The 27,500-nt window shown below is 33.2% G+C and overlaps 2 protein-coding genes across 3 annotated transcripts in view; one reads left to right on the top strand and one right to left on the bottom strand.

Moving 5' to 3' along the window:
* LOC137634459 (uncharacterized) overlaps nucleotides 1–27,500 on the top strand; it is a 486,588-nt gene that overhangs the window by 294,669 nt on the left and 164,419 nt on the right. The window contains exon 2 of one of the 2 annotated variants that reach the window (XM_068366864.1): nucleotides 365–424. The exons of the other annotated variant lie outside the window; for it this stretch is intronic. Coding sequence (XP_068222965.1) covers nucleotides 422–424 — 3 coding nt within the window. The 5' untranslated portion in view covers nucleotides 365–421. The remainder of the gene's footprint in view (nucleotides 1–364; nucleotides 425–27,500) is intronic. 2 annotated transcript variants of the gene reach the window in all.
* LOC137634461 (uncharacterized) overlaps nucleotides 1–27,500 on the bottom strand; it is a 49,236-nt gene that overhangs the window by 10,765 nt on the left and 10,971 nt on the right. Inside the window, exon 2 of the mRNA XM_068366867.1 lies at nucleotides 2,013–2,320. Within this exon, the coding sequence (XP_068222968.1) occupies nucleotides 2,013–2,320 (308 nt within the window). The remainder of the gene's footprint in view (nucleotides 1–2,012; nucleotides 2,321–27,500) is intronic.

Below are 27,500 nucleotides of genomic sequence, written 5' to 3'. Positions count from 1 at the left end.
AGAACGGAATGATATTATTATAGTTGTTGATATTATCATTAATAAAAGTAGTACAATTCTGGGTTTGTCTTAGTGAATCAGCATTATAGTATTAAATCTAATCTTATGAATTTTTTATTTTATAATTCTTCATTCTCGAATCCAGAATTTGCCAGTCTATTATTATTATTATTATTATTATTATTATTATTATTATTATTATCATAAGCTAAGCTATAACCCTAGTTGGAAAAGCATGAGTTGTAGCTTAGCTGGTAATAATAGTAAAATAATTTCATCACAATTGCGTTAATAATCAGTAAAATGTTCCGTTTTCATGTTGCCATTTTATCCAATTACTGAAGATTTCTTTTTCTCATTGCAGTTCCTCGTGTTGGGCGAAGAATGACAGCTCATAGAATAACACTTCCCCGGGTATCATATGGTGAGTGTTCCGATTATTAACTGAATATATACCTCCGCCAACGAAGTTGGAAGGATGTTATGTTGTACCCCCTGTTTGTGTGTATGTTTATGTTTGTGAAAAGATTCCTCGCCACAATTTTAATAGTAGAGTAGTGAAATTTTCAGGGATTAACTCGATTAAAAACACTTCTTATCATATATCGATAAAATTCCTTTTTCCGCATAAACAAATTACTATTTCTAAAGTGTAGATATTTCCTTCAATAAAATGGTGAAAAAGCACATGACCCATTTCTTTTAGAAAATGGAAATGTTGCGTTGATTTCAATACAAAACGGCATCACCTAATTTCATAGGCTTAAAGGGGAAGTGCAGATAATATCAGCACGAATTTAAATGCACTTGAATAACTCGAACAAGTGTAACGAATTATGTCAAATCAACTGGAAATCCGCGTTGAGTTCAAGGGTGAGTTTTCAAGTTCATTGCGAGAATGGTAATACTCAATACAGCACTAAGGTTGAACCGAGTCCAATATTCAACGTTAAAGGAAAGCAAACATGTGAATAAAGTAATTTGCGCACGAGAGTAACTAACTCTGGAAAATGCACCAATAAAGTAAATAGGAAGCGAATGGATTTTGCATAACTAATTCAGGAGAACTTCCTCCTCTTCTTTTTCTTCTTTCATCTTTCCCCACTTCTATGTAGGGTCGATGTTTCTGGCGAGCTTTCTCCATCTACCTCTGTCCTACACTTCATCACCGGTTAATCCCTTTGATCGAAGGTCATCCTTGATTCAGTCCATCCACTTTCGCTTTGGTCTCCCTCTTCTCAATATCATATACATTTAACGAAGGATATTTAAAAGGTTTGGAGGTCTTTCATAAGCGGCAAAGGCCAGAGACAAGCCTTTAACCTGTCACCCAGTGCCTTAAAGAACAAAATTTTACACATCATCGCCAAATCCACGATTCTTCGTATCCATAAGTAACACCAGGGGGAACCAGACAATGGCTGCTGATGACTGGGCAAAGATTTCAGGACACAGGTTGCGAGTCAACATGAAGCCGCCATAACTTGATAGTGGGTTCTAAACTACAAACCTTCACACATCACCGCCAAATCCTCATATCTAAAAGTAGAGCCAGGGGGATCCAGACATTAGCTACGGATGACTCAGCAAAGATCTCTCGACCCACAGGTTGCGAGTCACCATCGTCTCCACAAAGCCACCTTAAATTAATAATGGGTTCCGAAGAACAAACTTTTACACATCAGCGATCAATCCTCTTATCCAGAAGTAGTACCAAGGGAAACCAGACAACGACTACTGATGATTAAGCAAAGATCTCGGGATCCACAAGTTGCGAGTCACCATCGTCTGCACGAAACCACGGTAATTTATTAGTGGGTTCTAAAGAACAAACTTTTACACAGCACTCAATCCTCATAGCAAAAAATAGTACCAGGGGGAACCAGACAACAGCTACTGATGATTAAGCAAAGATCTCGGGACCCACAGGTTGCGAGTCACCATCGTCTGCACGAAGCCACCATGACTTTATAGCATTCTGATTTAACCTGAAGAAGGAAAGAAGGACTCACCTGCACAGGATAACGGCCGCCACTAGTATGAGGATGACAAGCGTCGAGGCTGACACTATGACGACGGCCAGGTGGGCCTTTGAAGGCGGGGGCCTCTGGTCTCGGGCCCCCAGGAGGGCGGGGCACGAAAGCGTGTCGTCGCATTCGTCTTCTACAACTTGGAAGAAGTCGTCCTCAATCATAGGGTAAAACGGAGGTGGCCTTGGTGGCGGGGGCACCATAAACTCCGGAGGGGGAGGCCCTCCACATTCGCAGTCTCCAGGATCCCACTCCGGCTCTCCCCATCTCGACGTCTCCATGATCGCCACCTGCAGGAGAAGAATTGAGATTTTTAATCATATGAATTTATACTAAAAGGACTTCTATAGACGCTTATGAATATTTGAATTAATTATACAAAAGTGGGAGATTGAACGAATTTTTATAAAAGCTTATGCATATTTGAATTAATTACACAAAAGTGGAAGATTGAACGAACTTTTACAAAAGCTTATGAATATTTGAATTAATTATACAAACGTGAGAGATTGAACGAACTTTTACAGAAGCTTATGAATATTTGAATTAATTATACAAAAGTGGGAGATTTAACGAACTTTTATAGAAGCTTTTGAATATTTGAATTAATTATACAAAAGTGGGAGATTGAACGAACTTTTACAGAAGCTTATGAATATTTGAATTAATTATACAAAAGTGGGAGATTGAACAGACTTCTGGAGAAGCTTATAAATATTTGAATTAATTATGCAAAAGTGGGAGATCGAAAAAGCAAGACAGTGTCGTTATTGATTATTTAATTTGAAAATATATTTTACAATAATTTTACTTTACATCCCAAATTTTCTTTTAACTTCAATATATACAATATTTGTCTCAAGTACACCAATTCACCACCACTCGTATAAAACAGACGATGTGTAAAATACAATAAGAGGCAACGAAATAATTTCAGGAATACAAATATATACATTATTAAACCTCGGTCATTATTATTATTATTATTATTATTATTATTATTATTATTACAAGCTAGGCTATAACCCTAATTGAAAAAAAAGATGCTATGAGCTAAAGGGCTCAAACAGGTAAAAATAGCCCAGTGAGGAAAGGAAACGGGGAAATAAATAAACTACAAGAGAAGAATAAACAATCAAAATGAAATACTTCAAGAACAGAAAAAACCTTAAATTAGATCCTTCATAAATAAACTATAAAAAAAAAAAAAAACAATAGGAAGAACAATAAGATAGAGCAGCGTGCTCAAGTGTACCCTCAAGCAAGAGAACTCTAATCCAAGACAGTGGAAGACCATGGTAGGCCTACAGAGGCTATGGCACTACCCAAGACAAGAGAACAATGGTTTGATTTTGGAGTGATACTTTGGTTAAACTGATTTAAATCTCGAAATATATACTTAATGGCACAGTTGGTTTCATTAATTAAGTTTTTATTTTGCTAAACAAGGCATTACCTATTATAATGTACATTCGAAAGACGTCTCCTTAACTTAGCTAATTAAATATTACACAACAAAAGAGCAATATGTTATGTCATGTGACGTGGTGAAATTATAAAAGGTGGATATATATATATATATATATATATATATATATATATATATATATATATATATATATATATATATATATAATATATATATATATATATATAATATATATATATATATATATATATATATATACATATATATATATATATATATATATATATATATATACTGTATATGTATATATATATATATATATATATATACTGTATATGTATATATATATGCATATATATATATATATATATATATATGCATATATATATATATATATATATATATATATATATATATTATATACTGTAAATATAATAAATATATATATATATATATATATATATGTATATATATATATATATATATATATATATATATATATATATTATATACTGTAAATATAATAAATATATATATATATATATATATATATATATAATATATATACTGTAAATATGCATATAAATATAACTTTTCTTCGTCTATTTATCTTCATATTCATTAATCAACATATTTCAATTAATTTTCTAAGCGCTAGTTAGCTTCCCGTAAAGCCAACTGTACAAGAGCCGAGGGTTACTCATATCAATGCACACTGAATATGCCAGTAAAGAACGTTTAATGTAATCATGATGGAATTACGTATTTGCTGTGGTGATTCGAGAGCACATTGACGATGTGGTGCTTGCGCGGAGTGAATAGTGGTGTAATTTAATGTCCATAAAATGGACAGATTTATGCACAGCAGAGAGTTATCCAGATATTCATAAAAATATGTGAGATAGTAACAGTAAATTACATTTACATCTCCCCTATATAATATTGAGCAAGTGTGTGGCTGTATATATATATATATATATATATATATATATATATATATATATATATATATATGTATATACATGTATATATGTGTATATACATATATATATATATATATATATATATATATATATGTATATACATATATATATATGTATATATATATATATATATATATATATCCATTCGCGCTTCTCTCCCTGTCCATGGATAGGGAAGAGGAAGTAGTCATACCCTGGTGAGAGAGGGGTGCATGTGCGCGTGTATGCATATCTATCTAAATATTTAGCCGTCATTTTCAACAGGTCGCATACACTTGTATAGAATAAACTAGTGAGAGAAATACTGAACTTAATAGAAGTTATTTGTTCTGTGCAATAAAACGTAATAATCAAATGAACAAAATATCATTACTATCCGACGGAAGTTCACACGTCACTCAATGTCTTTGGCATTCAAAAGAAATTAATATAAAAAAAGTGTTACTGACAATCACTAAGTACAGTAATTGTTTAATCATATGAACCTTTCTATCATCGCTACACTAGTAATTAAGTCCAACTCTGGAATGAATAGTAAATAACGCCACTGTCAGTAGGTGTGATTTACGACACGGTTATTTTTATGAGTTATTGATGGCAATGTCTAGATATCCTTTTACTAGTCTTGGTACTTCTCGTTAGCACGATATTATAAGAGAGCGTATTTGGGAATGAGTGGTCTAAAACGAGTAATAAATATATAATAGTATATGGTGTTTATGCGCGCATGCACACATATATACGCATATATATATATATATATATATATATATATATATATATATATATATATATATATATATATATATATATTTATATTTATATATATATATATGTGTATATATGTATATATATATATATATATATATATATATATATATATAAATAAATATATATATATATATATATATATATATATATATATATATATATATATATATATATATATATTCATTCACCATCATCACATTCAGCCATTACCAGTCCACTGCAGAACAATGGCCTCAGACATGTCATTCCACTTGCGTCTGTTTATGGTCTTTCGGTGCCAGTCCACACCCGCAAACTTTCTTAGTGGCTGTATGTGTTAAAATGCATAATCATCTATACATAAAAACTTGTGCTCTAGCTATCTACAGCCTACACGATATAGATAAAACATAATGTAAGTACACGCACATAAAACTCTAAGAGCGGAGCTAAACGCAGTCTCACAGGTATAGGAGAAATTCAAACAGCCTGATACAACAGCCACTCCATGCTATAAAAATGTGGTTTTTAGGTGGGGCTATCTAAAGACAGCATTTCGGACAGCGATAAGCAAAAAGCATTCCGACATTACACTCGCACGAATGTTTTCTGCACAATTTTGCCGCGACAGGAAAAGGGAGGGGTCCGGAGGGTTCGAATTACGTAGTTCAAGCCAGGCTTGTTTAACAAGGCCGGGATGAAATAACATCTTTTTCTGTATATTGAATCAGTCGTATTTAGATCAGGTCTGCTGTTATTTTAAGTTTATTATATTTTATGCTTTTTATTCATAACTTCTCATATAATGTTCATTTCCTGCTTTTCCAACCAGGGTTGTAGCTTTAATAATAATAATAATAATAATAATAATAATAATAATAATAATAATAATAATAATAATAATTTCAAATACTTTGAGTAAAGTGAAAGAAGCGCTTTGTAAAAATAGAAAATGTTAGGGAAAAAAAGGTTACAGGGATATTATAGAGCAACTGGGTCCGCCCCAAATTTTTGCCACAACAAATTCTTCCTTTCCAAAACACTTTTTTCTTATTACACTCTTATCTTTACCTCTCCTATCCCGCACCTATCCCATCCCAGCCTAGCAGTTGGAGTTTAAAGGGTTAAAGGCCGCTCATGAATGGCAGAGGCATGAGACAGTAACAATGCCCTAAGCCAGCTGGACAATGACCCATAGACTGAACATATATACATATGATCAGGGCCCAAACCCCTTAACACCCAAGCTAAGACCAAGGAGGGCCAGGTTATGGCTATTGATGACTCAGCAGGTAAATCTATAGGTTCCCCCAAACCTTATCCTTAGCTTACAAGGATGGTGAGGTTGCAGACACTAAAAGAAACTACCGAGTTTGAGCGGGACTCGAACCCCAGTCCGGCTTTTCGCCAGTCAGGGACGTTTCCTATAGGCCACTACAACTCTAAAGTTACAGGTATAGGAGTAAAAATTACTTTAACAAAGCTAGGTAATTCTTGATACCAAATGAAGAACGTATTCCATTTATCCCATTTTCTCATTAGTAACATTTTAATAGATTTATGAACCGAAATATGATAGCCTCTAATTCCCATGTAAATATCATTAGAGACGCATTTATTAAATGAGAGCTGTAGAAAACCAAATTAGAAAAAACAAACGCTATGTAACTTCTAAAAATGGCAGTTCACTGTCACGAAATTTCATTTCAATCGTAATATAAATATTTGTGAAATCGTACCGAGAGAAAATACAAAAATATATAAAACTGTAACCACTTCACGTGGAGTAGATTTTTCATTTGATTTATAAACAAATTTAGTGTTGATATGATGACCGTAATTCTCCGCAGGCATGGTTTCGGCTAAGAGGAATAGGTTCGAATCTTTGCCCAGCCAGAAGCATTATCATAAATGAATTTCCAGTGGATATACATTCCCAAATTTAGAATTCGATATTAAATGCCATTGTGGTTGATATTTACATTGATTAAAATCACGAGTGTTAGCGATATATATTTATTTTAACAATTTAAAATCTGAAAATAAAAAATCTCGGGACATAACACCTGGATGATCCTTAAAGCAGCTCTTCTAGGAGAAGGAAACTTAAAATCAAACCATTCTTCTCTAGTCTTGGGTATTGCCATAACCTCTGTACCATGGTCTTCCACTGTCTTGGGTTAGAGTTCTCTTGCTTGAGGGTACACTTGGGCACACTATTCTGTCTTATTTCTCTTCCTCTTGTTCTGTTAGGGTTTTTTTTTTTAGTTTATATAGGAGATATTTGTTTTAATGTTGTTGCTCTTCTTAGAATATTTTATTTTTCTTCGTTTCCATTCCTCACTGAGCTATTTTCCCTGTTAAGCCCCTGGGCTTATAGCATCCTGCTTTTCCTACTAGGGTTGTAGCTTAGAAAATAATAATAAATGAGGGGCAGGTACATGATGGATATCAAAGGCAGTACATGTGTATATCACGTTTTAAAAGGTTACCCAGTTGGAAGGGGTATGGCGATTAAGATCTGGAACACGTGTGCTACATGGGTACGCCAGCGGATGGTGCGGGTTTTAAACTAGCCTTGTGGTGGCCGATGTGGTAACGTCCCGGACTGATGAACGCCAGACTGGGGTTCGAGTCCCGCTCAAAATCGTTAGCTCCTTTGGTCGCTGCAATCTCACCATCTTTGTGTGCTAAGGATGGGGGTTTTGGGGGAGCCTATAGCTCTATCTGCTGAGTCATAGCTTGGGTGGAGAGGGGGCTTAGGCGCTGATCATATATATATATGGTCAGTCTCTAGGGCATTGTCCTGCACGCTAGGTCAATGTCGCTGTCCTTAACCTCTGCCACTTATGAGCGACTTTTTAAACCTTTAAAATACCGGGGTCTAAGCGATGTCAGGCAGATCAGCCTGATTTATACATATATATATATATATATATATATATATATATATATATATATATATATATATATATATATACTGTATATATATACAGTATATATATACATATATATATATACTGTATATATATATATATATATATATATATATATATACTGTATTTATATACATATATATATACAGTATATATATATATATATATATATATATATATATATATATATATATATATATATATATATATATATACAGTATATATATATATATATATATATATATATATATATATATATATATATATATATATATATATATATAAAACCACACGTTTATAGAAGATTGTATTTTATCAGAGATAGCTCGAGGACTTTGACATTCAACTGACAACATATATGTTACCGTGAGGTCGTGATGTTAGATAAAAGGTTGCTGTTATATTCACTGAACTGACCTCTTCAGATCGGTGTTGTAAAGTTTATAGATAAAGCTGCTTATACTGTAAAGTCTGTTTATACTGTACAGAACTTAAACCTCTTGTTTTATTTATTGATTTTAATCTTTCATTTATAATAATTTTTCTTATTCCTTCTCATTGAAGTGTGGAAGGCTTTTTAGCAAATTGAATGTTTAGTTGTATCATGTGAATGAGTTCGAAATTACAACAACAACAACAACAACAACAACAATAATAATAATAATAATAATAATAATAATAATAATATCTTTTTTGGCGTCCAGAATAAGATTACATCGCCAGAACTGTAAACTCGGACAAATTGAATGTTTAGTTTTTTCATGTGAAGGAGTTCGAAATTACAACAACAACAACAACAACAACAACACCACCACCAACAACAATAATGATAACAATAATAATATCTTTTTTGGCGTCCAGAATAAGATTACATCGCCAGAACTGTAAACTCGGACAAATTGAATGTTTAGTTGTTTCATGTGAAGGAGTTCGAAATTACAACAACAACAACAATAATAATAATAACAATCTATTTTTTGGCGGTCAGGATGAGATTACATCGTCAGAACTGTAAACTCGGGACAATGAATATTCATAACTTACTTCCTGTGATGCCTAGACCATACTACGGTAAGCCTATCACGGGAGATGGTTATACATGAATAACTTATGAAATAATGGTTTCTACAAACTGTATAAAACAACAAAAAACAAGTACAATATATTGACGTCAGTGATGCCGAGGTTAGAAATAAAGATATCATTGGACGTAAGGTGAAAGTCGTGTGCCTAAAATTTTGTTCACTTTACAATAAAAACGTATTATTGATTAATTAAGGATTGTTTTACTAAGGTACAAAAAAAAAAAAAAAAAAAAAAAAAAAAAAAAAAAAAAAAAAAAAAAAAAAAAAAAAACGTAATAAATGTTTTAGCTGTTTTTCTTCAGTACTGTAATGGAACTTCAGAAGTTCAAACTTGAAGCGAATACTTTCATAAGTCTTCTTATAGCTTATATACACACACATATATATATGTATATATGTATAAATATATATATATATATATATATATATATATATAAATATATATAGATATAAATATATATATAAATATATATATAAATATATATATATATATATATATATATATATATATATATATATATATATATATATATATTAGATCTATTTTATCGTGGCTATTTATATAAAAATATTTTATACATCTAATTCGTTGTTTCTCATTACTTCTCCATTCATCATCATCTACTTCACTCTTCATAGTTCTCAGGCCTGTAGGCCTGGGTCTTCCAAATCCTCTAGTGCCTTGTGGAGCCCAGATAAAAGTTTGGTTAATATAATCTCTCTTGGGGAGTGCGGAGAGCATGCCCAATTAATAATAATAATAATAATAATAATAATAATAATAATAATAATAATAATAATAATAGAAACGTAACATAAACTATGTATCACTTTACTCAGACAATAAAAAAGGGGTAAAGAAATTAGGACAGTCGTAGAAATTCGTTCGAGACACAGGAAACCTTAAAAGGTGTTGGTTCATGAGCTTAAATACGCTGCAATGTGAATGACTTGGGATAAAGGTATTTTTCTGTTATGAAGCGGGTACCGAGTACTCTCTGTTTGTAATAAGAAATATTTACTTATTAAGAAAATTTGGGGTTCCAATCGGTGAAATTTATGCATAACCGCCAACGGGAACAAAAATGGTCAGCCGCGGGCTATACATAATACTGTAGTAATCTAAATGTAAATAGACCTATACCTAAATTCCTACGATCAAACTCTTGTCACGTCATCATTAAAAGGGAAAATTAAGTTGACTAATATTTTCCTTTTTTGAGATTTTGTTATTATTATTATTATTATTATTATTATTATTATTATTATTACAAGCTAACCTATAACTTATAATTTATAATTTATATATGAAAGATTTATTTTAATTATCTTATTGTTCTTAAATTTTTCTTGTAATTTTTCCTTATTTCCTTTCCTCACTGGGCTATTTTCCCTGTTGGAGCCCTTGGGCTTATAGTATCCCGCTTTCCCAACTAAGGTTGTAGCTTAGCAAATAATGATGATAACTCTACCACTCAGTTTACGGAAGAATTTAATGGGGGGAAAATGGCCCTTAAAATGTTATTCATTAAGTCGATTTTTTCTTTTTCCTTTAATCCTTCATAGATTTCGTGGATTTTAATACTTCCTTAATGGGAGAGTAATTGTTACTTAAACCGGTGTTGATTGTTAAGTATTTAAACGGTGTACACTATACATTAATCGTTGCAGCTTTAAAGTTAGTTGCTAAAATATTTTTCAGTTGAACAGGCTTAGATGAGTCTTTTTATAGTTTTTATATGAAATGTCTTTTTTAATGTTGTTACTGTTCTTGAAATATTTTATATTAATTGTTCATTACTTTTCATATAGTTCATTTATTTCCTTATTGCCTTTCCTCACTGGGCTATTTTTCCCAGTTGAAGCTCTTGGGCTTATAGCATCTTGCTTTTCCAACTAGGGTTGTAGCTTAGCATGCAATCATAATAATAATAATAATAATAATAATAATAATAATAATAATAATAATAATAATAATAATAATAATAAGAGGAGGATTGTGGCAGGATATATTGCTATTAATTTATTCTGGTACTTAGAGAGATGGAAAGTATGTACATATTATTGAGCGCAAGAGTCTTACAGGAATAGTTAATTAATATCAACTGTATCCCGAGCATAAAATCCTTTGTCTATTTCTCAGGTGGTTAACATCCTCTGGTGTAGTGGTCACTCTCTTGGAGCGCTACTTTCCTTAGATTTTTTTTCTGGAGCCTACCCACCCACTTATAGTCCTTTCTTCAAAACCTTAATATCATTTTGTTACATTCTAGTCCATATATACTGTGTGAATATATATATATATATATATATATATATATATATATATATATATATATATATATATATATATATATATATATATATATATGTATGTATGTATGTATATATATATATATATATATATATATATATATATATATATATATATATATATACATATATATACTATATATTTATACCCGTGATCAGCAATGCTGTACTAGTCAGGGCCACCCATACTAGGTTGGTTTACTGTCAGCGATCAGACGAAAATCTCCCACCATCACCAATCCACACTAGCCAGCGTGGTGATGAAAACTGGTCAAACCCCAGCCATGAATTGACATATCTGAGGCTTTTGTCCTACAGTGGACTAGAAACGGCTGCATTTATTGTTGTTGCTGTTGTTGTTGTTGTTGTGTATGAGGGACAGTATTCTTTTAATTTCGTATCACTTCCTTAAATAGAAATTCAATAAAAGATCAAAATCTCTCTTCCACCGATTTCACTTTGATGCTCAACTGAAACTCCACATTGAAGTGGCCTTCGTAATCCTGTTTCTTTCCTTCGCAGATATTGAACGTATTACAACACTTCAGTATCCGTGCTGATATTAATTCAATTTATTCACTAATTTAATTAATTTCACTTGATTGCTATTTGATCGATTCGTTTTACTTGTTTATAGCTATCTTTGGATTCATCTCGCTCGTCTCATAAGACGCGGTGATATTGAATTTAGTTATAAAACCCTGAGGGAATTAAACCAACAGTCTTGGGCATAATTGTTTCTTGACTTAGATGAGTCCTTGTATCGGAGTTGGAATAATCTGGGAGGAGTTTTTTTGTTCCAATGGTAATGGAGATGATGGAAAAGTTTGAAGGTAATTAAAAATTAATTCCAGTTTTAAATTGAATTCCTCGTTCATTGTTTCTTCTTATTAGTATAATTGGTGATGTTGTTATTTCGTAAAGTTGGATTGGATTTTAAATTTAGGGTTATATAGCCCGGCGCTGGGGCCTGTGAGACCATTCTGCGCCTAATTGTAACTGACGAAAGCCATACAGATGCAGTATGAAGGAAAAGTTAAAGTGGTTGGATAGTAACTTAAAAAGAAAAATTGAAAATTAAAGTTTAGTAGAAGGATATAAAGTAGGTGCAAAAACCTCAAGTAATGCCTACAGTACACCCTCTGAGGTGCGTCGATGTCACTACTATGACCATTTCCATTTTTTTTTCTCTTTCAGTTTTCTTATTTGTTATAAAACTGCAAAACCTTACATGTTATAGAGCATTGTATATAAACCAAAATAGATTATATTGTATTTTTAATAACTTTGAAAAAAGCACATGTAACTTTCATATTCCAATCTATGCAATCCTTAAAAGCATTATTTCATATTAGGCTCCATTCAGATGAACTAGCTCAAGGGGTGGTTTTAAACTCGCTGTGCTCAGTTATTATGCAGTCAATGGCGTTTGCCTTTACTGCGTTGTGCAAACTCAACAGTAATAACAAATAAGTGCAACAGCATGTTCTGGAGACACGGACACATTGATTTGCTCTCACCCTGCGTGTAGGCCTAGCCTGGCCTAGCCTAGGCTTAGGTCACTTAGGCGTGATAGAATAGAGCTACCTGTCACTCCGAGAAAGAAGTGGCGTGCCAATAAGAAAACAGTGATAAGAAATTGAAGACTTTTCTTCCTGATGGTAAAGAAATACCAAGTCTTGGGTTAGAGTTCTCTTGCTTGAGGGTACACTCGGGCACACTATTCTATCTAATTTCTCTTCCTCTTGTTTTGTTAAATTATTTAAAGTTTATATATGAAATATTTATTTTAATGTTGTTACTGTTCTTAAAATAATTTATCTTTCCTTGTTTCCTTTCCTCACTGGGCTATTTTCCCTGTTGGGGCCCCTGGGCTTATAACATCCTGCTTTCCAATTTGGGTTGTAGCTTAATAATAATAATAATAATAATAATAATAATAATAATAATAATAATAATCAGGACTCACACTGATATTTTCACTTTCAGTGTGAGTCTTCTGCATCTGAGCATCACGTTTCCTTGTGTGGTTTACACATCAATGGCTCTCTATACATGTTCCTTTCTATGATAATGACGAAGTATGACTAATACTCTAACAATAAAGAAGAAAAAAAGAAACTTTTGATAGCATCTGTTACGATACCTGGCGTTATCACCTGCGATGCTTCTCTTGGTATGTATTATACATATTTTAGTTAACCCTAATCTTGTACAGGTGCTCTCCCGGTCTACCAACCGATATGGCTTCGCTTAGGAGATATATTGCCCGGACCAGACAAAAGCCACAGGAACAAGAGTATAAATGACAGTCGTAGAAATTCGTTCGAGACACAGGAAACCTTAAAAGGTGTTGGTTCATGAGCTTAAATACGCTGCAATGTGAATGACTTGGGATAAAGGTATTTTTCTGTTATGAAGCGGGTACCGAGTACTCTCTGTTTGCAAATACTTTTTTTATTATAATTTAAATAGCTTTTAAACCCTCTATTGTGTCTGCTGACATAAGAAGTGAACTATTTATCTGGTAGTAAGTCACTGTGGTGGGTCGTTGCTAGGGAAGAGAATGGCGTGGGTCTTCCAACTTCATCCCAGAACACTTGCACATCCAAGTCATATTTCAGAACAAAAATTACTCCTCACTCTACCAGAGGTTTAAAAGTTTAAAGACTGATCTTATATGGCAGAGGCAGGGGCCAGTGACACTCCCCTAGCAAGCAGGACAATGCCATAAAGACTGACTATATATATACATATGATCAGCGTCCAAGCCCTCTCTCCATCCAAGCTAGGACCAAGGAGGGCTAGGCAATGGCTGCTGATGACTCAGCAGATAGACCTATAGACTACCCCAAACTTCCCCCATCCTTAGCTCAGCTCACAAGGACGGTGAGGTTACAGCGACCAAATGAAACAACGAGTTTCAGCGGGAATCGAACCCCAGTCTGGCATTACCAGTCAGGGACGTTACCACATTAGCCACCACAACTTGGTGTCTGCATCTTCATTCTTCTGTCAATCAACTGGAAGGAAGTATACCCTTCCGCTGAGCCTCCCATTTAACAGTAAAACAACTAATGCATAAAACAAAAGCACATAGAACATTCAATTAGGGTTTATAATTAATTTATAAAAAGTACTTTGAAATGATTAATTATGGAAAACTATACAGAAATTGGGGGAGGAAGAAGGAAGTCATCTCCGAGCGAGTCGATTAAACGTCATGGAAAATTTATTAGAGAACATCTATGGGGGCAAAAGGGAACCATAGGAGGAGACTGTCATTAAAGCTAGCTTCAGTTTCCTAAAGACTCTACTACTACTACTACTACTACTGTAATCTGATGCACGAAATTCTTAAAATGTTTGGAACAATAGATTTTCAACGTAATAAAGTTTGTATTACTATTGAAATTCAATATTTCATAGTACTATATCTCCTTATAACAAAAACTCTGTTATAACACATTTAAGTGTGGTAAATATTCATGCCAATATACAACTTTGCAAACATACAATTCTTTGTAAACACAAACCATACCGTCTCCTCCTCCACACACACACACACACACACACACACACACACACACACACACACATATATATATATATATATATATATATATATATATATATATATATATATATATACTGTATATATATAAATATATATATATACATATATGTATGTATGTATGTATGTATGTATGTATGTATGTATTCCCTAGGCAGGGGAGTACCTAAATTGGGGTCCTAAGCCCTTAGGTGTTTAGGGAGTTGGCTCCTCTCTCTCTCTCTCTCTCTCTCTCTCTCTCTCTCTCTCTCTCTCTCTCTCTCACTCTCTCTCGAAGTTTGAGGCTGAGTGCAAGATAAAGGTGAATGGCATAATGTGTAAGCGGTGATCAGCAAGCTGTTTGGTACACCATCTCAACAAGTATGTGGACTGACTGATGCGTGGTTAAATAATAAACTCATTTGCACGGTCCGTGGGTCGACCTTGGCCTACCACCCACCAGTGACTCCGCTACGAATAGAAGAGGTTAGCAATCTTATCCCCAAAGATTTATTGAGAATCGGAAGACTATATTTCGGCCTCAATCTCCTCCAAAGGGTGCATATTATCTATTATACACATGACTTTCAATTAAACCTTGCATTTTAGCAATTCTAAAGCAGAGTCACTATAGTAGAGCCCTCGGTCTAACGGTCCTTAAATCAAAACCTAGATCATCACTGATATTGACATGAACAATATGGGTGACCAAACCACCACCTGTACTGACTTTAATTACTATATATCCATGTCAGTTGCTGCTCTTCTATAACCTCCCTTGCCAGAACTTCAATTTGAATTTGGTTTGAGTAGTTTGAATTCGTTATATACTGTAGAGTTGTGTGGCCACTACACGTAGACCAAAGGCTTATTTAAATAGAATTCAAATGCAAGTCGTTTCCACGCGCTTGTTTACGAGAGAGAGAGAGAGAGAGAGAGAGAGAGAGAGAGAGAGAGAGAGAGAGAGAGAGAGAGAGAGAAAGGGGTGCTTGCAAGTCGAGAAGCTATATAATCGCGATTGAATACCCAAGGGAAATCTGGTCCAATCTATGAAAGCACCGTTAACACACAAAGTATGCTGCCCGTGGTTTTATTATTATTATTATTATTATTATTATTTGCTAAGCTGCAACCCTAGTTGGAAAAACAGGAGGCCATAAGGCCAGGGGCTCCAATAGGAAAAATAGCCCAGTGAGAAAAGGAAAATAAAATAATTTAAGAGTAACAGTAAGATAAATATCTCCTATATAAACTATAAAAACTTTACCAAAACAAGAGGAAGAGAAATAAGATAGAATAGTGTGCTCGAGTGTACCCCCAAGCAAGAGAACTCTAACCCAAGACAGTGGAAGACCATGGTACAGAGGCTATGGCACTACCCAAGACTAGAGAACATTGGTTTGATTTTGGAGTGTCCTCCTCCTAGAAGTCCTCTTAGAAGAGCTGCTTACCATAGCTAAAGAGTCCCTTCTACCCTTAAGACATATTATGTACATAGATGTATATACAACAACAACAAATATGAGCAGTTCTTGCAATAACAAAGTCTGGAGTTTTCAATTTCTCATTATGGCCTGGCTGTTCTTTTTTCTCCTTCCCTTTGTGGAAGATTATTTATTTTATCGATGTCACATTAAATGTCTCCTTACATTGATTTCTATCCCTTTTAAGATGTTCTTAGTCTTCCGCAGGTTCAGAATCTGTCGAAATTAAACGTTGGCTTCCCGGCCATGCAATAAGTGATTATTATTATTATTATTATTATTATTATTATTATTTTATGTTACTATTATTATTATTATTATTATTATTATTATTACCAGCCTAACTCGGTTGAGTCCCTTGTCAGGCTGTGAGAAACGTAGAGAGGAAAGGTTCCCCCTTTTTTTTAATTTGTTTGATGTCGGCTACCCCCCAAAATAGGGGGAAGGGCCTTGGTATATTTATGTATTATTATTATTATTATTATTATTATTATTATTATTATTATTATTATTATTATTACCTAAGCTACAACCCTAGTTGGAAAAGCAGGATGCTATAACCCTAAGGGCTATAACATGGAAAAATAGCCCTGATAGGAAATGAAATAAATAAACTATACGAGAAGTAATGACCAATTGAAATAAAATATTTTAAGAAGATTAAAAACATTCAAACAGAACTTTTATATATAAACTATACAAAGACGTATATCATTCTGTTCAACTTGGAAACATTTGCTGCAAGTTTGAACTTATGAAGTTCTATGCGACTATTCAAACAAAACAAACTTAACTGTGCATTGTCTTGTAATTCATTGCTTAGTCAAGTATTAAAGAATATATATTGTTTGAGAATTGATTAATTATTCATTAGATATTTTTAAGGGGAAAATATAAGCATGATGTTGAGAATAATAATAATAATAATAATAATAATAATAATAATAATAATAATAATAATAATAATAATAATACAAATGAAAATAATAATAATAATAATAATAATAATAATAATAATAATAATAATAATAATAATAAGTGATTATTCCAGTCACGTAAGCCTAATTCACAATTATATCTGATATCTTTTCTTCGCCATAGACTTGCCCATTGTAAGTAATAGTGAATTTGACTGTACACAAACACACTCATGCACGAACAATCTAAGCTTCATTCAGACACAAGAGAGTCGTAGTAATTTCAGCATCTGTATTCCAATATTCCTTCTCCTTACAATGTCTTACAACCAAAGCCTTCAGAAACCCTGACAAATGCAGTAATCCCAAATTGAGAAAACAAATTTGCGTAAGAAGTATTGCAAAATTGTTGCAGTTTCCAACATACGGTCAGGTTTTAGAAGGAGTTATATCTTTTTTTTTTTTAACTGGAAAAAGCATAATTGAAATTTAAATAGCAGAGAAACTTATTCCACCAAATCTCATGAGCTATCCGGATTTGGTAGATTTCTCGCTTCATTCTCCCTGGTTGAAATTAAATTTATTTATCGATATATATATATATATATATATATATATACATACATATATATATATATATATATTATATATACATATATATATATATATATATATATATATATATATATATATATACGATATTATATATATATATATGATATATACGATATATATATACATATATATATATATATATATATATATATATATATATATATATATATATATATAGATATATATAATTCTAATCCAATCAGCCATGCAATAACTTTAAATAAATGGAAACTCAAATGTGTTTATATGCGATTTTTTTTTACTACTGCAAAGAAACGATTGATTAATAACTATTTCAAAGAGAACACAAAATCTCTTTCATTTTAGAGTTAGATTATCTGACCTTTAATATCAGACATAATTTTCATGTCCTAAAAATACCAAAATAACAAATTCCTTCCTTATCGTGGAACTATTCATAAACTATTCACACCAGTAAATGAACTGAGATTAATTTTAGATCGAAATTTATGAAAGAGATAAAAAGACTGTCACCATCGCGAAAGGAGGAGACTTCGACCCAGACAGGATCTCTTCCTCGCGACTGTCAGGTATGCAAATGAAGTAGCCGTGCTTCGGGAGACTTCACATTCGTTAAAGGCTAAGTAGCGCTTTGGTCCTGATGGAAATGTATCCATTTCGAGTGGGTATATAGCAGTGACTGACGCAATTATAGAATGGTGTATGTATATATATATATATATATATATATATATATATATATATATATATATATACATGTATATATATAATATATATATATGACAGATAATAGATGGACACTAAGAAACTAAGAAAAAGAGAATGGGTCCCTAGAGATTGCAAATGAAACAGGGGAATGAAGAGTACACGATGGATTGACGAACTAAGAAATTTTGAGGTTGTAGACTGACGTAGAAGTCCATAAGCAGAACCTTGTGGAAGGGCATGTCTGAGGCCTGTGTTTTGCAGAGGACTACTAACGGCTGATATATATATATATATATATATATGTGCGTAAGTGGTTTTGTTTTGTAAAAACCCACGCATTCCGCCAATCCTTCTTCAAACATTTCTACGAAAAGAGAACAAAGAATTGCACAAACAAACACACACACACACACACACACACAAACTACCCAGGCAAGTACCTGTCAAGGATATTGTCCTCAACAAATCCATCGTAAACATGTCCCTAAGGGATCTTGAGCGGGACTTCTTACATCGCTTCGAAGCAATGAGCGAAAAGGCACGAAATCATACGAAAGCAAATGGAAGTGATTGCATTCGAGTACATGACGGTGAACGGATTTAAATGGCATTGGACGAATGCCTGTGACATTGGAGGAAGTGGCATTGACCGAATAGTAACAGCAGAGAACGATGCTGTAAGGCACGCTGGCTTCAAAAATTCGATCTTGATCTATCAGGCTTTTCAAGCGAAATGTTTGTTCTCTTTATTGTTCTTTTGGGAGAGAGAGAGAGAGAGAGAGAGAGAGAGAGAGAGAGAGAATATATCAGTTGTTAGAAATAATATTATCTTGAGTATATAATGATTGTTATGTAAAAGTTATCTTGATGGAGAGAGAGAGAGAGAGAGAGAGAGAGAGAGAGAGAGAGAATATATCAGTTGTTAGGAAAAATATTATCTTGAGTATATAATGATTGTTATGTAAAAGTTATCTTGATGGAGAGAGAGAGAGAGAGAGAGAGAGAGAGAGAGAGAGAGAGATATAACAATTATGAAAAAATTATCATGTTGCCCTGTCTCTTGTAAGGCCATTCTGGGCCCAAAGGCAATTGTGGAAAACCCTAGATACACTATGAAGTAAACGTTAAAGTGGTTAGAAAGCAAGAAGGAAGAGAGGAGTGGGAACAGAAATAAAGTAGAAGGGATTAGGCAAGCGCAGTTATAGGTCTATGGAAGGCTGCAAAATGAGTTGCACGTGAATGCAATTATGAATAACATAAGTTTACGATATGAATAAATATTGAACTTTTGAAGTACAGTCAATCTTCTTCACCCAAGGGGTTACTGCACTGTAATTGTTCATTGGTCAGTTTCCTCTTGGTAAGGGTAGAAGAGACTCTTTAGCTATGATAAGCAGCTCTTCTAGGAGGACACTCCAAAATCAAACCATTGTTCTCTAGTCTTGGGTAGTGCCTTAGCCGTCTGTACCATGGTCTTCCACTGTCATGGGTTCTCTTGCTTGAGGGTACACTCGGGCACACTAATCTATCTTATTTCTGTCCCTTAATTTTAAGTTTCTATAGTTTATATAGGAGATATTTATATTAATGTTACTGTTCTTAAAAATATTTAATTTTTCCTTGTTTCTTTTCCTCACAGGGCTATTTTCCCTGTTGGAGCCCCTAGGCTTATAGCATCCTGCTTTTCCAACTAGGGTTGTAGCTTAGCAATTAATAATAATAATACTAATAATAATAATAATAATAATAATAATAGTAATAATAATAATAATGAAACAAAGTCGTTAAATTTTTAAGAAATAAAGGTGTTTTCCTTCTTTTACTACTAATGGAAATAATCTTTTGTACAAGCAATAAATAAACAAATAAATAGATGGATTAAATATATAAATAAATATTAAGACCAAAAGTAACATCAAAGAGGAGGACGTGTGTGCAAGTAGTGGTGTGTGTGTTTACCTGTCACTGGAGTTTAGTCCGCCACTAATTCTTATAAATGATCTCACCTGGTGGTTTCAAAAGAGCTTATTTTTATCGAAATCATTCATGAAATTAGGTTCACTCACTTAATGTAGTTTCATTTTGATGTAAGAGTTTTATTATATAAATGGCTTTAAGTCCAATGTAGAACTTAATCCAATTGTGTCTGTCTGTAGAGAAAATCACTCGAGAACGAGCAAACAGATTTCGACGAATTCCAATATTCATCTGCGTGCAAATCATCTCGCACATTATTTTTTCATATTTCATTTAGAATTGTTTAATTATATATTATTTACATGATTACATTTAAAAAAGCAATAATCGACTGTAGCATCTGTCGGTCTATTTCTGATCCATTTTTACTGTGTAGTGACTTTAACTCTCTTCCTTATAGATTTTTTTTTTTCTTTTGCTAAATATCTGAATCGTTTAATTAATGATTTGCTGAAGGGAGTTTGGTGTAGTCGTTAATAATGTTAATCGTTATTACTTCAAATAATAATAATAATGATAATAATGTGCATAATAAATGGAATTTTACGATGAGAGAGGTTAAAATCAAACATCATTGTTGATAGGCGGAGGTATGCTCTCAACACTGTGTTTTTGCTCTCTTATTCTTACCCTCTTATTTTAATTAGTATAAAAACTTGGTTAAAATAACTTGGTTCAAGACATTAAAATATAATATTTCACCCTTGATGCAGTATTCATTCATTAGTTATCAGCCCTTATTGGTAGAAGCTTAGTTTAGCGTAGCTTAAATGTGCACTACATTCTCACTTATTGGTTAGAAATCTCTCTCTCTCTCTCTCTCTCTCTCTCTCTCTCTCTCTCTCTCTGCTACGGTCGAGATCAAAGATTTTAAATGTTGCATTTGATTTGAACTCAAAATTAGGCCTAATGACACCATAATTGGTTTAGCATTCATGCATGGAAAACTTTTACCTTTCAAAAATCCTAAATTCTCGGACTAAACTTACTAAACTACTCGCTGCAGAAACGATATATGATACAAGGCTTTAAAATGCCAAGGTTTGAGTAATTATTTTAATGGAAGGTAATTTCTCAACCCAGTTATTTGAAATACCATCTGTCGACTTTTCTAAATTGCTCATATCATGAAATACCAACAATCATAAATGAATTCTGGCTTCTATCACGAATAGCCATACAATTCATTTTCAGAATCAATTGATATTAGTTAATTAATGTTACTGTAATATTTGCATATACTAACAGAATACCTGTAATCATAAATTGTTATTGGAAACGTCCATGCCTGGCGATCTTCTTTACTGGGGTTCGAGATCCGCTCAAGCCATCCTTGCGAGCTAAAGATGAGGGAGGGACTTGGGGGAGCCTATAGTTCTACCTGCTGAGTCATCAGCAGCCATTGCCTGGCCCTCCCTGGGGTTGAGAGGGGCCCTGGGGCGCTAATCATATGTATATACAGTATATTCAATCTCTCTGCGTCTAGGGCACTGTTCTGCTTTAGTCCATTTATTTTAGCGATGCATATTTGCACTGACTCGCAGCGGTGCCCTTTTAGCTCGGAAAAGTTTCCTGATCGCTGATTGGTTGGACAAGATAATTCTAACCTATCAGCGATCAGGAAACTTTTCCAAGCTAAAAGGGCACCGCCGCGAGTCGGTGCAAATATGCATCGCTAAAAGAAATGGACTATAGATCATCGTCACAGTCCGTTGCCTCTGCCATTCATGGACGACCTTTAAAAACCTTCAAGCCTTTAAGCATACAGATTTATTCAAATATGTTAAAAGAACCACATGATGAAAAATGAATAAAACTAAATCGTGCAGGCCTATATATCATGAAATGCGTAAGTCAGTGTCCCTGACACCTTTACGACCAACATTTGCTACGGAGCTTGTTCAGTGAATAGGACTCGTATGGATACGTGTATGGTAGCCCTTACAAAAAGAAATATCTCTCACAGAGCTGTTATTCTGTAACCCCAGGGTTGTAGACACATAAGGTCAGACCTTAAACTCGGGTCCCCAAGATCTATTCACTGCCGCTGACTCTAACGTATGGTCACATGTGGGTGTAATTTTTCTTCAGTCTTTATAGGAAGCTGCTCATATGTTAGGCTCATGCTCACTAGGGCAGGTGGATTTAACGCGGACCATCACATAACTTGGAAGATGTGTGTGTTTTTGTGTCTTATGCTAAACAGAAAATAAAATTATGTCCGGTACGTGCAGCGTCAAAGAAAAAAATTAGTAGAGGCTGAATAAAATTTTGCATTCATTAATTACAAGGAGTTACAGCTTACTTTAGGATTAAATAAGTTTGCAACTTTTGGCATGCGTCTAGGGACAAGTTAATCCCTACAATTTGTTGCAAACTGACCACATCTAATTCTCGAACTACTCTGTTCTACTTTCCGGTGACCACTACCATTACTTTAGGTTTTTTTTTTTTTTTTTTTAAGTTTCCTGCCAGTTTAACTAAATTATTTAAAATACAAAATTTTATATGTGATGTTTATTGTCTGTTTAAATGGATTTATAACATATTTTATAAAACATCACAATGTTAATTTTGTTTTCCAATAAGACAGAAGAAAGTGAGTTCCACTCAGTACAGTATTAATTCTGACTGCTACACCGATTAATTAATGGAGAGAAGATTAATTTACTGCTTTTAGAGTATGATTTATTGCTGCTTTTAAAGCGGGGTTCACATGATCGAACGGTTCGTCGAACCCGGTTGTCGAACCATCTTGTCCAACGGTTCACAAATGCCTAAGGTTTTTGGACAATGAAGCCCACCCCACAAAAGTCAGGCGAGAACAGACATTTTTCGAACCGATCGACGAACGTGTTCGACAACCAAATACCTCGTTCATACGTTCGAACATCACTTCAAACACTTGGCTGTCGAACATAGATGATGTACTCGTAATAGTCATTAATAAAGAAGAGATTGTGGTCAATTTTGTATGTCAAGACTAGGCAAATAAGGAGTACCTTCCTTTTGCATTAACATAAAACATGACATTTTTCTAGTCATAATGATATTGATAATTCATCGCAGTGTATCTCTCTCTCTCTCTCTCTCTCTCTCTCTCTCTCTCTCTCTCTCTCTCTCTCTCTCTGAATTTCTCCATTGTCCCCCAGGAATAATGTAGAACCAATAGGTCATGTGACAACTGCGTCTAGCCTTGTTGACGAAGCTGACATTTCAAAACTCCACTAACAAATGAGTGATATTAAAAAAAAAAAAAAATCTTTCATGTTTTTTTATTCCGTTAAGTATATAGATGTATGCGTTGAATAATGTTCGTACATAAATAAAACCAAAGTTTATTATTATTATTATTATTATTATTGTTATTGTTGTTAGTATAATTATTATTAGTAGTAGTAGTAGTATTACTGTTATTATTATCATTATTGTTATTATTATTATTATTATTATTATAATAATTATTATTATCATTATTGTTATTGTTAGTATTATTATTGTTATTGTTAGTATTATTATTGTTAGTATTATTATTATTATTATTATTATTATTATTAATATTATTATTATCATTATTGAAAGATATTCCATGTTAGAATGTCAGCCTATAAATCGCCAAATCCCAGCTCAGTCCATGACAAGCGTTGCTTAATCCACGATTGTTAGCGGGGGATTTATTTGATTAATGCGAGGGATTCAGGTCAGCTGATGTGCATTGGCCAGTGGTGCCTTCGAAATGAGAAATCGTGATCAGTCAATAATAATAATAATAATAATAATAATACTAATAATAATAATATTAATAATAACAATAACAACAATAATACTAATAATAATAATAATAATAATATTATATAATACTAATAATAATAATAATAATAATTATAATAATAATAATAATGATAATACTAACAACAACAACAACAATAATAATAATAATAATAATAATAATAATAATAAAATTCTAAGAATATTTTTTATTTACATAAGGCAAAGAATTTTATTGCTCTTAAGATATTTCTAATGAATCACTAACGGGAAAAGTAGTTAAGTCTGTCCATATGTTGGACTGGGGTTCGAGACACGCTTAAACCCAATAGTTTCTTGTAGTGCCGGATACCTCACCACCCTTTTGAGCTAAAGGGTGGGTTAGGGTAGCCTATAGGTCTACCTGCTGAAACATCTGCAGCTATTGCCTGGCCCTTCATGGTCCTAGATTGGGTGAAGAAGGGGCCCTTAGGCGTTGATATGTATGCATGGTCAGTCTCTACAACATTGTCGCTGTCCTTTGCCTCCTGTCATTCATGAGCAACCTTTAAACTGCTTCTACTCTTAAACTTAGATGCAAAAGTAAACATACGGCAAAGTTTAAATCCCACAAGGATGTGAAAGGTAGACAAAATGCCACATTACATAAATTTAGAATTTTTATAATTCTAATATAAGTTCCATTTAGTAGGGTTAGTTAGATATGTTTTATCCAAATACAAAATATTATTTTATTTTTAATAATGCACTGCATAAAGAGGCTCATTAATATGTACTATCAAGTAATAAATAAAAAAACTTCAAAACTGCAATATATATATATATATATATATATATATATATATATATATATATATATATATATATATATATATATATTTATATATAAATTATATATATATATACTTTATTATATTGTGGAAATTTCTCTACTTTTTGTCGGGATACCATTATAAAAAGTTATTCATTATACATTTTTCATATACATTATAAACACAGTTATTCAATATACAATTTTCATATTACTTATATTGAAGATATATATTTCTGACCTATATATATACACATAATATGTTTACCATGTTAACCAGTATTCCCTAAATATAATTCAAATATGTCAAATATAAATTATTGGTTCCTCCAACCACCGCTTGGGGTCTTCGGCTCGTCCATTTCAGGGCACACAAATTGAACACGTTTCACCCTTGCAAGAAACTGATTACCAGTGTAAATAAAGTACATGGCGGGAACTTGAGAAAAGGGCTTCATAATCTAGTGTAGGCCATTCAAACGATGATAAATAGCCAACACTTAGTTACGTAAAATGCTGCAACTAGTTGTTATAGGTAGTGCCAATGCCCGCTAGGTGTTACAACTTCTTGGGTCTTCGGCTGAGGAAGACCGCTATTTGCTATAACAAATAGCAGTTATTATCAACATAAATCAGTATCGAGTCTTTATACCTGTTATTAAGGATGAAATAAAGAGCGACTTTTCATTGCTCGTAAAGGGTTTTAAAAATGTTCTTCCTGGATATACAGGCTGATATGGAATACGAAAACCCAGGCACTTAAATTTCATATCAAACCGGTCTGACTGTTAGATGAGGTTAAAACGTGGGTTAAAACTTCCATTATATTCAGCATATTTCCAAAAGTTGCTAGAAACCTTGTACAGTACATGCCAGTAAATCTGTACAACCTGTGATACTGATTAAAAAATAGTGGGTTTAGCGAGCCTATAGGTCTACTTGTTGAGACATCAGCAGCTATTGCCATTCCCTTCCTGGTACTAGCTTGAATGTAGAGGGGGCTTATCCGCTTACATGCCTACATGGCTGAGGACTATGAAGCGTGAAGTAGGAGATGATGAATCGAGAAGTATTGATCTAAAAGCTCAAGTTAGAGACAACTGGCGAAATTTAACCGAGGTCCTTTGCGTTAATAGGCGTAGATGATGATGATGAAAAATACAATTACCACGTCGGGTTCATCACATAGTTCGATGGCAAAGTGAACCGGCTTTCACCCAGTAATGCTTTATAATCGCCATTCTAACGAAATTAAGTATAAATATGCAAGAAATGTATGTAATGTACATTATATAATGAATATATCATCATCAATCATCAGCCGTAGCTGTCCACTGCAGGACAATGGCCTCAGACATAACATTTCACTCGCGTCTGTTTATGGTATTTCTACGCTGGCCCATACCTGCAATTTTGTTATTCCTTATGTCCGGACTGCATATATATATATATATATATATATATATATATATATATATATATATATATATATATATATATGTGTGTGTGTGTGTGTGTGTGTGTGTATTCAATGTTATGTTCATCGTGAATTTATGTAGTTAACAATTGTCTCCACATTTAAGCTATGCTTATCCGTACAAAAATAAATGGGACAAGTCAATTTAAAACTAAAATGGCAACAGATAAAGCAATGTGAATCCCGCTGTTGAACAAAATGTATTCTTCAAGGTTTACCCACAAAAAAACATCTGCCGAATAAAGCAAGCTAGTTTTGAATTGAAAACTTTAGAAAACTATTTCCTTTGCTATCGTTCCGATGCCAATAAAGATTAGAAATTTATTAGATAAGTTTTTACCTTTCACTGATTTTATGGACTGGGTTTTGATTTGTGTGTGTGTGTGTGTGTGTCGGCTGTAATATCAAGTTTCATTCAAATGGAAACGGTTGGTTGGTTAACACGATAACATCGCTTATCCGGCAAACGATACTTGTAGAACAAGCTTTTTAGCTTAGAGCGCCCCAGCTGTAGAAAAAAATAAAGAAAATAAAAAACTTATCTACTCTCCTTCTCGAGCATATGATAACGTTAGCCTAGGCATATTCCCTCGTTACATTAGGGATATCCGTATGAGAGAAAAAAAAGCCAGAATTCCTCCCGTTTTTTTTTCTGTCATTTTGAGAGTAGACTGTTCTGGCT

The sequence above is a fragment of the Palaemon carinicauda genome, chromosome 44, assembly GCF_036898095.1.
Source record: "Palaemon carinicauda isolate YSFRI2023 chromosome 44, ASM3689809v2, whole genome shotgun sequence".
In the NCBI taxonomy this organism is placed as follows: domain Eukaryota; kingdom Metazoa; phylum Arthropoda; class Malacostraca; order Decapoda; family Palaemonidae; genus Palaemon; species Palaemon carinicauda.
The sequence above is the reverse complement of the archived record's forward strand: the minus strand, read 5'-3'. Positions and strand labels throughout refer to the sequence as shown.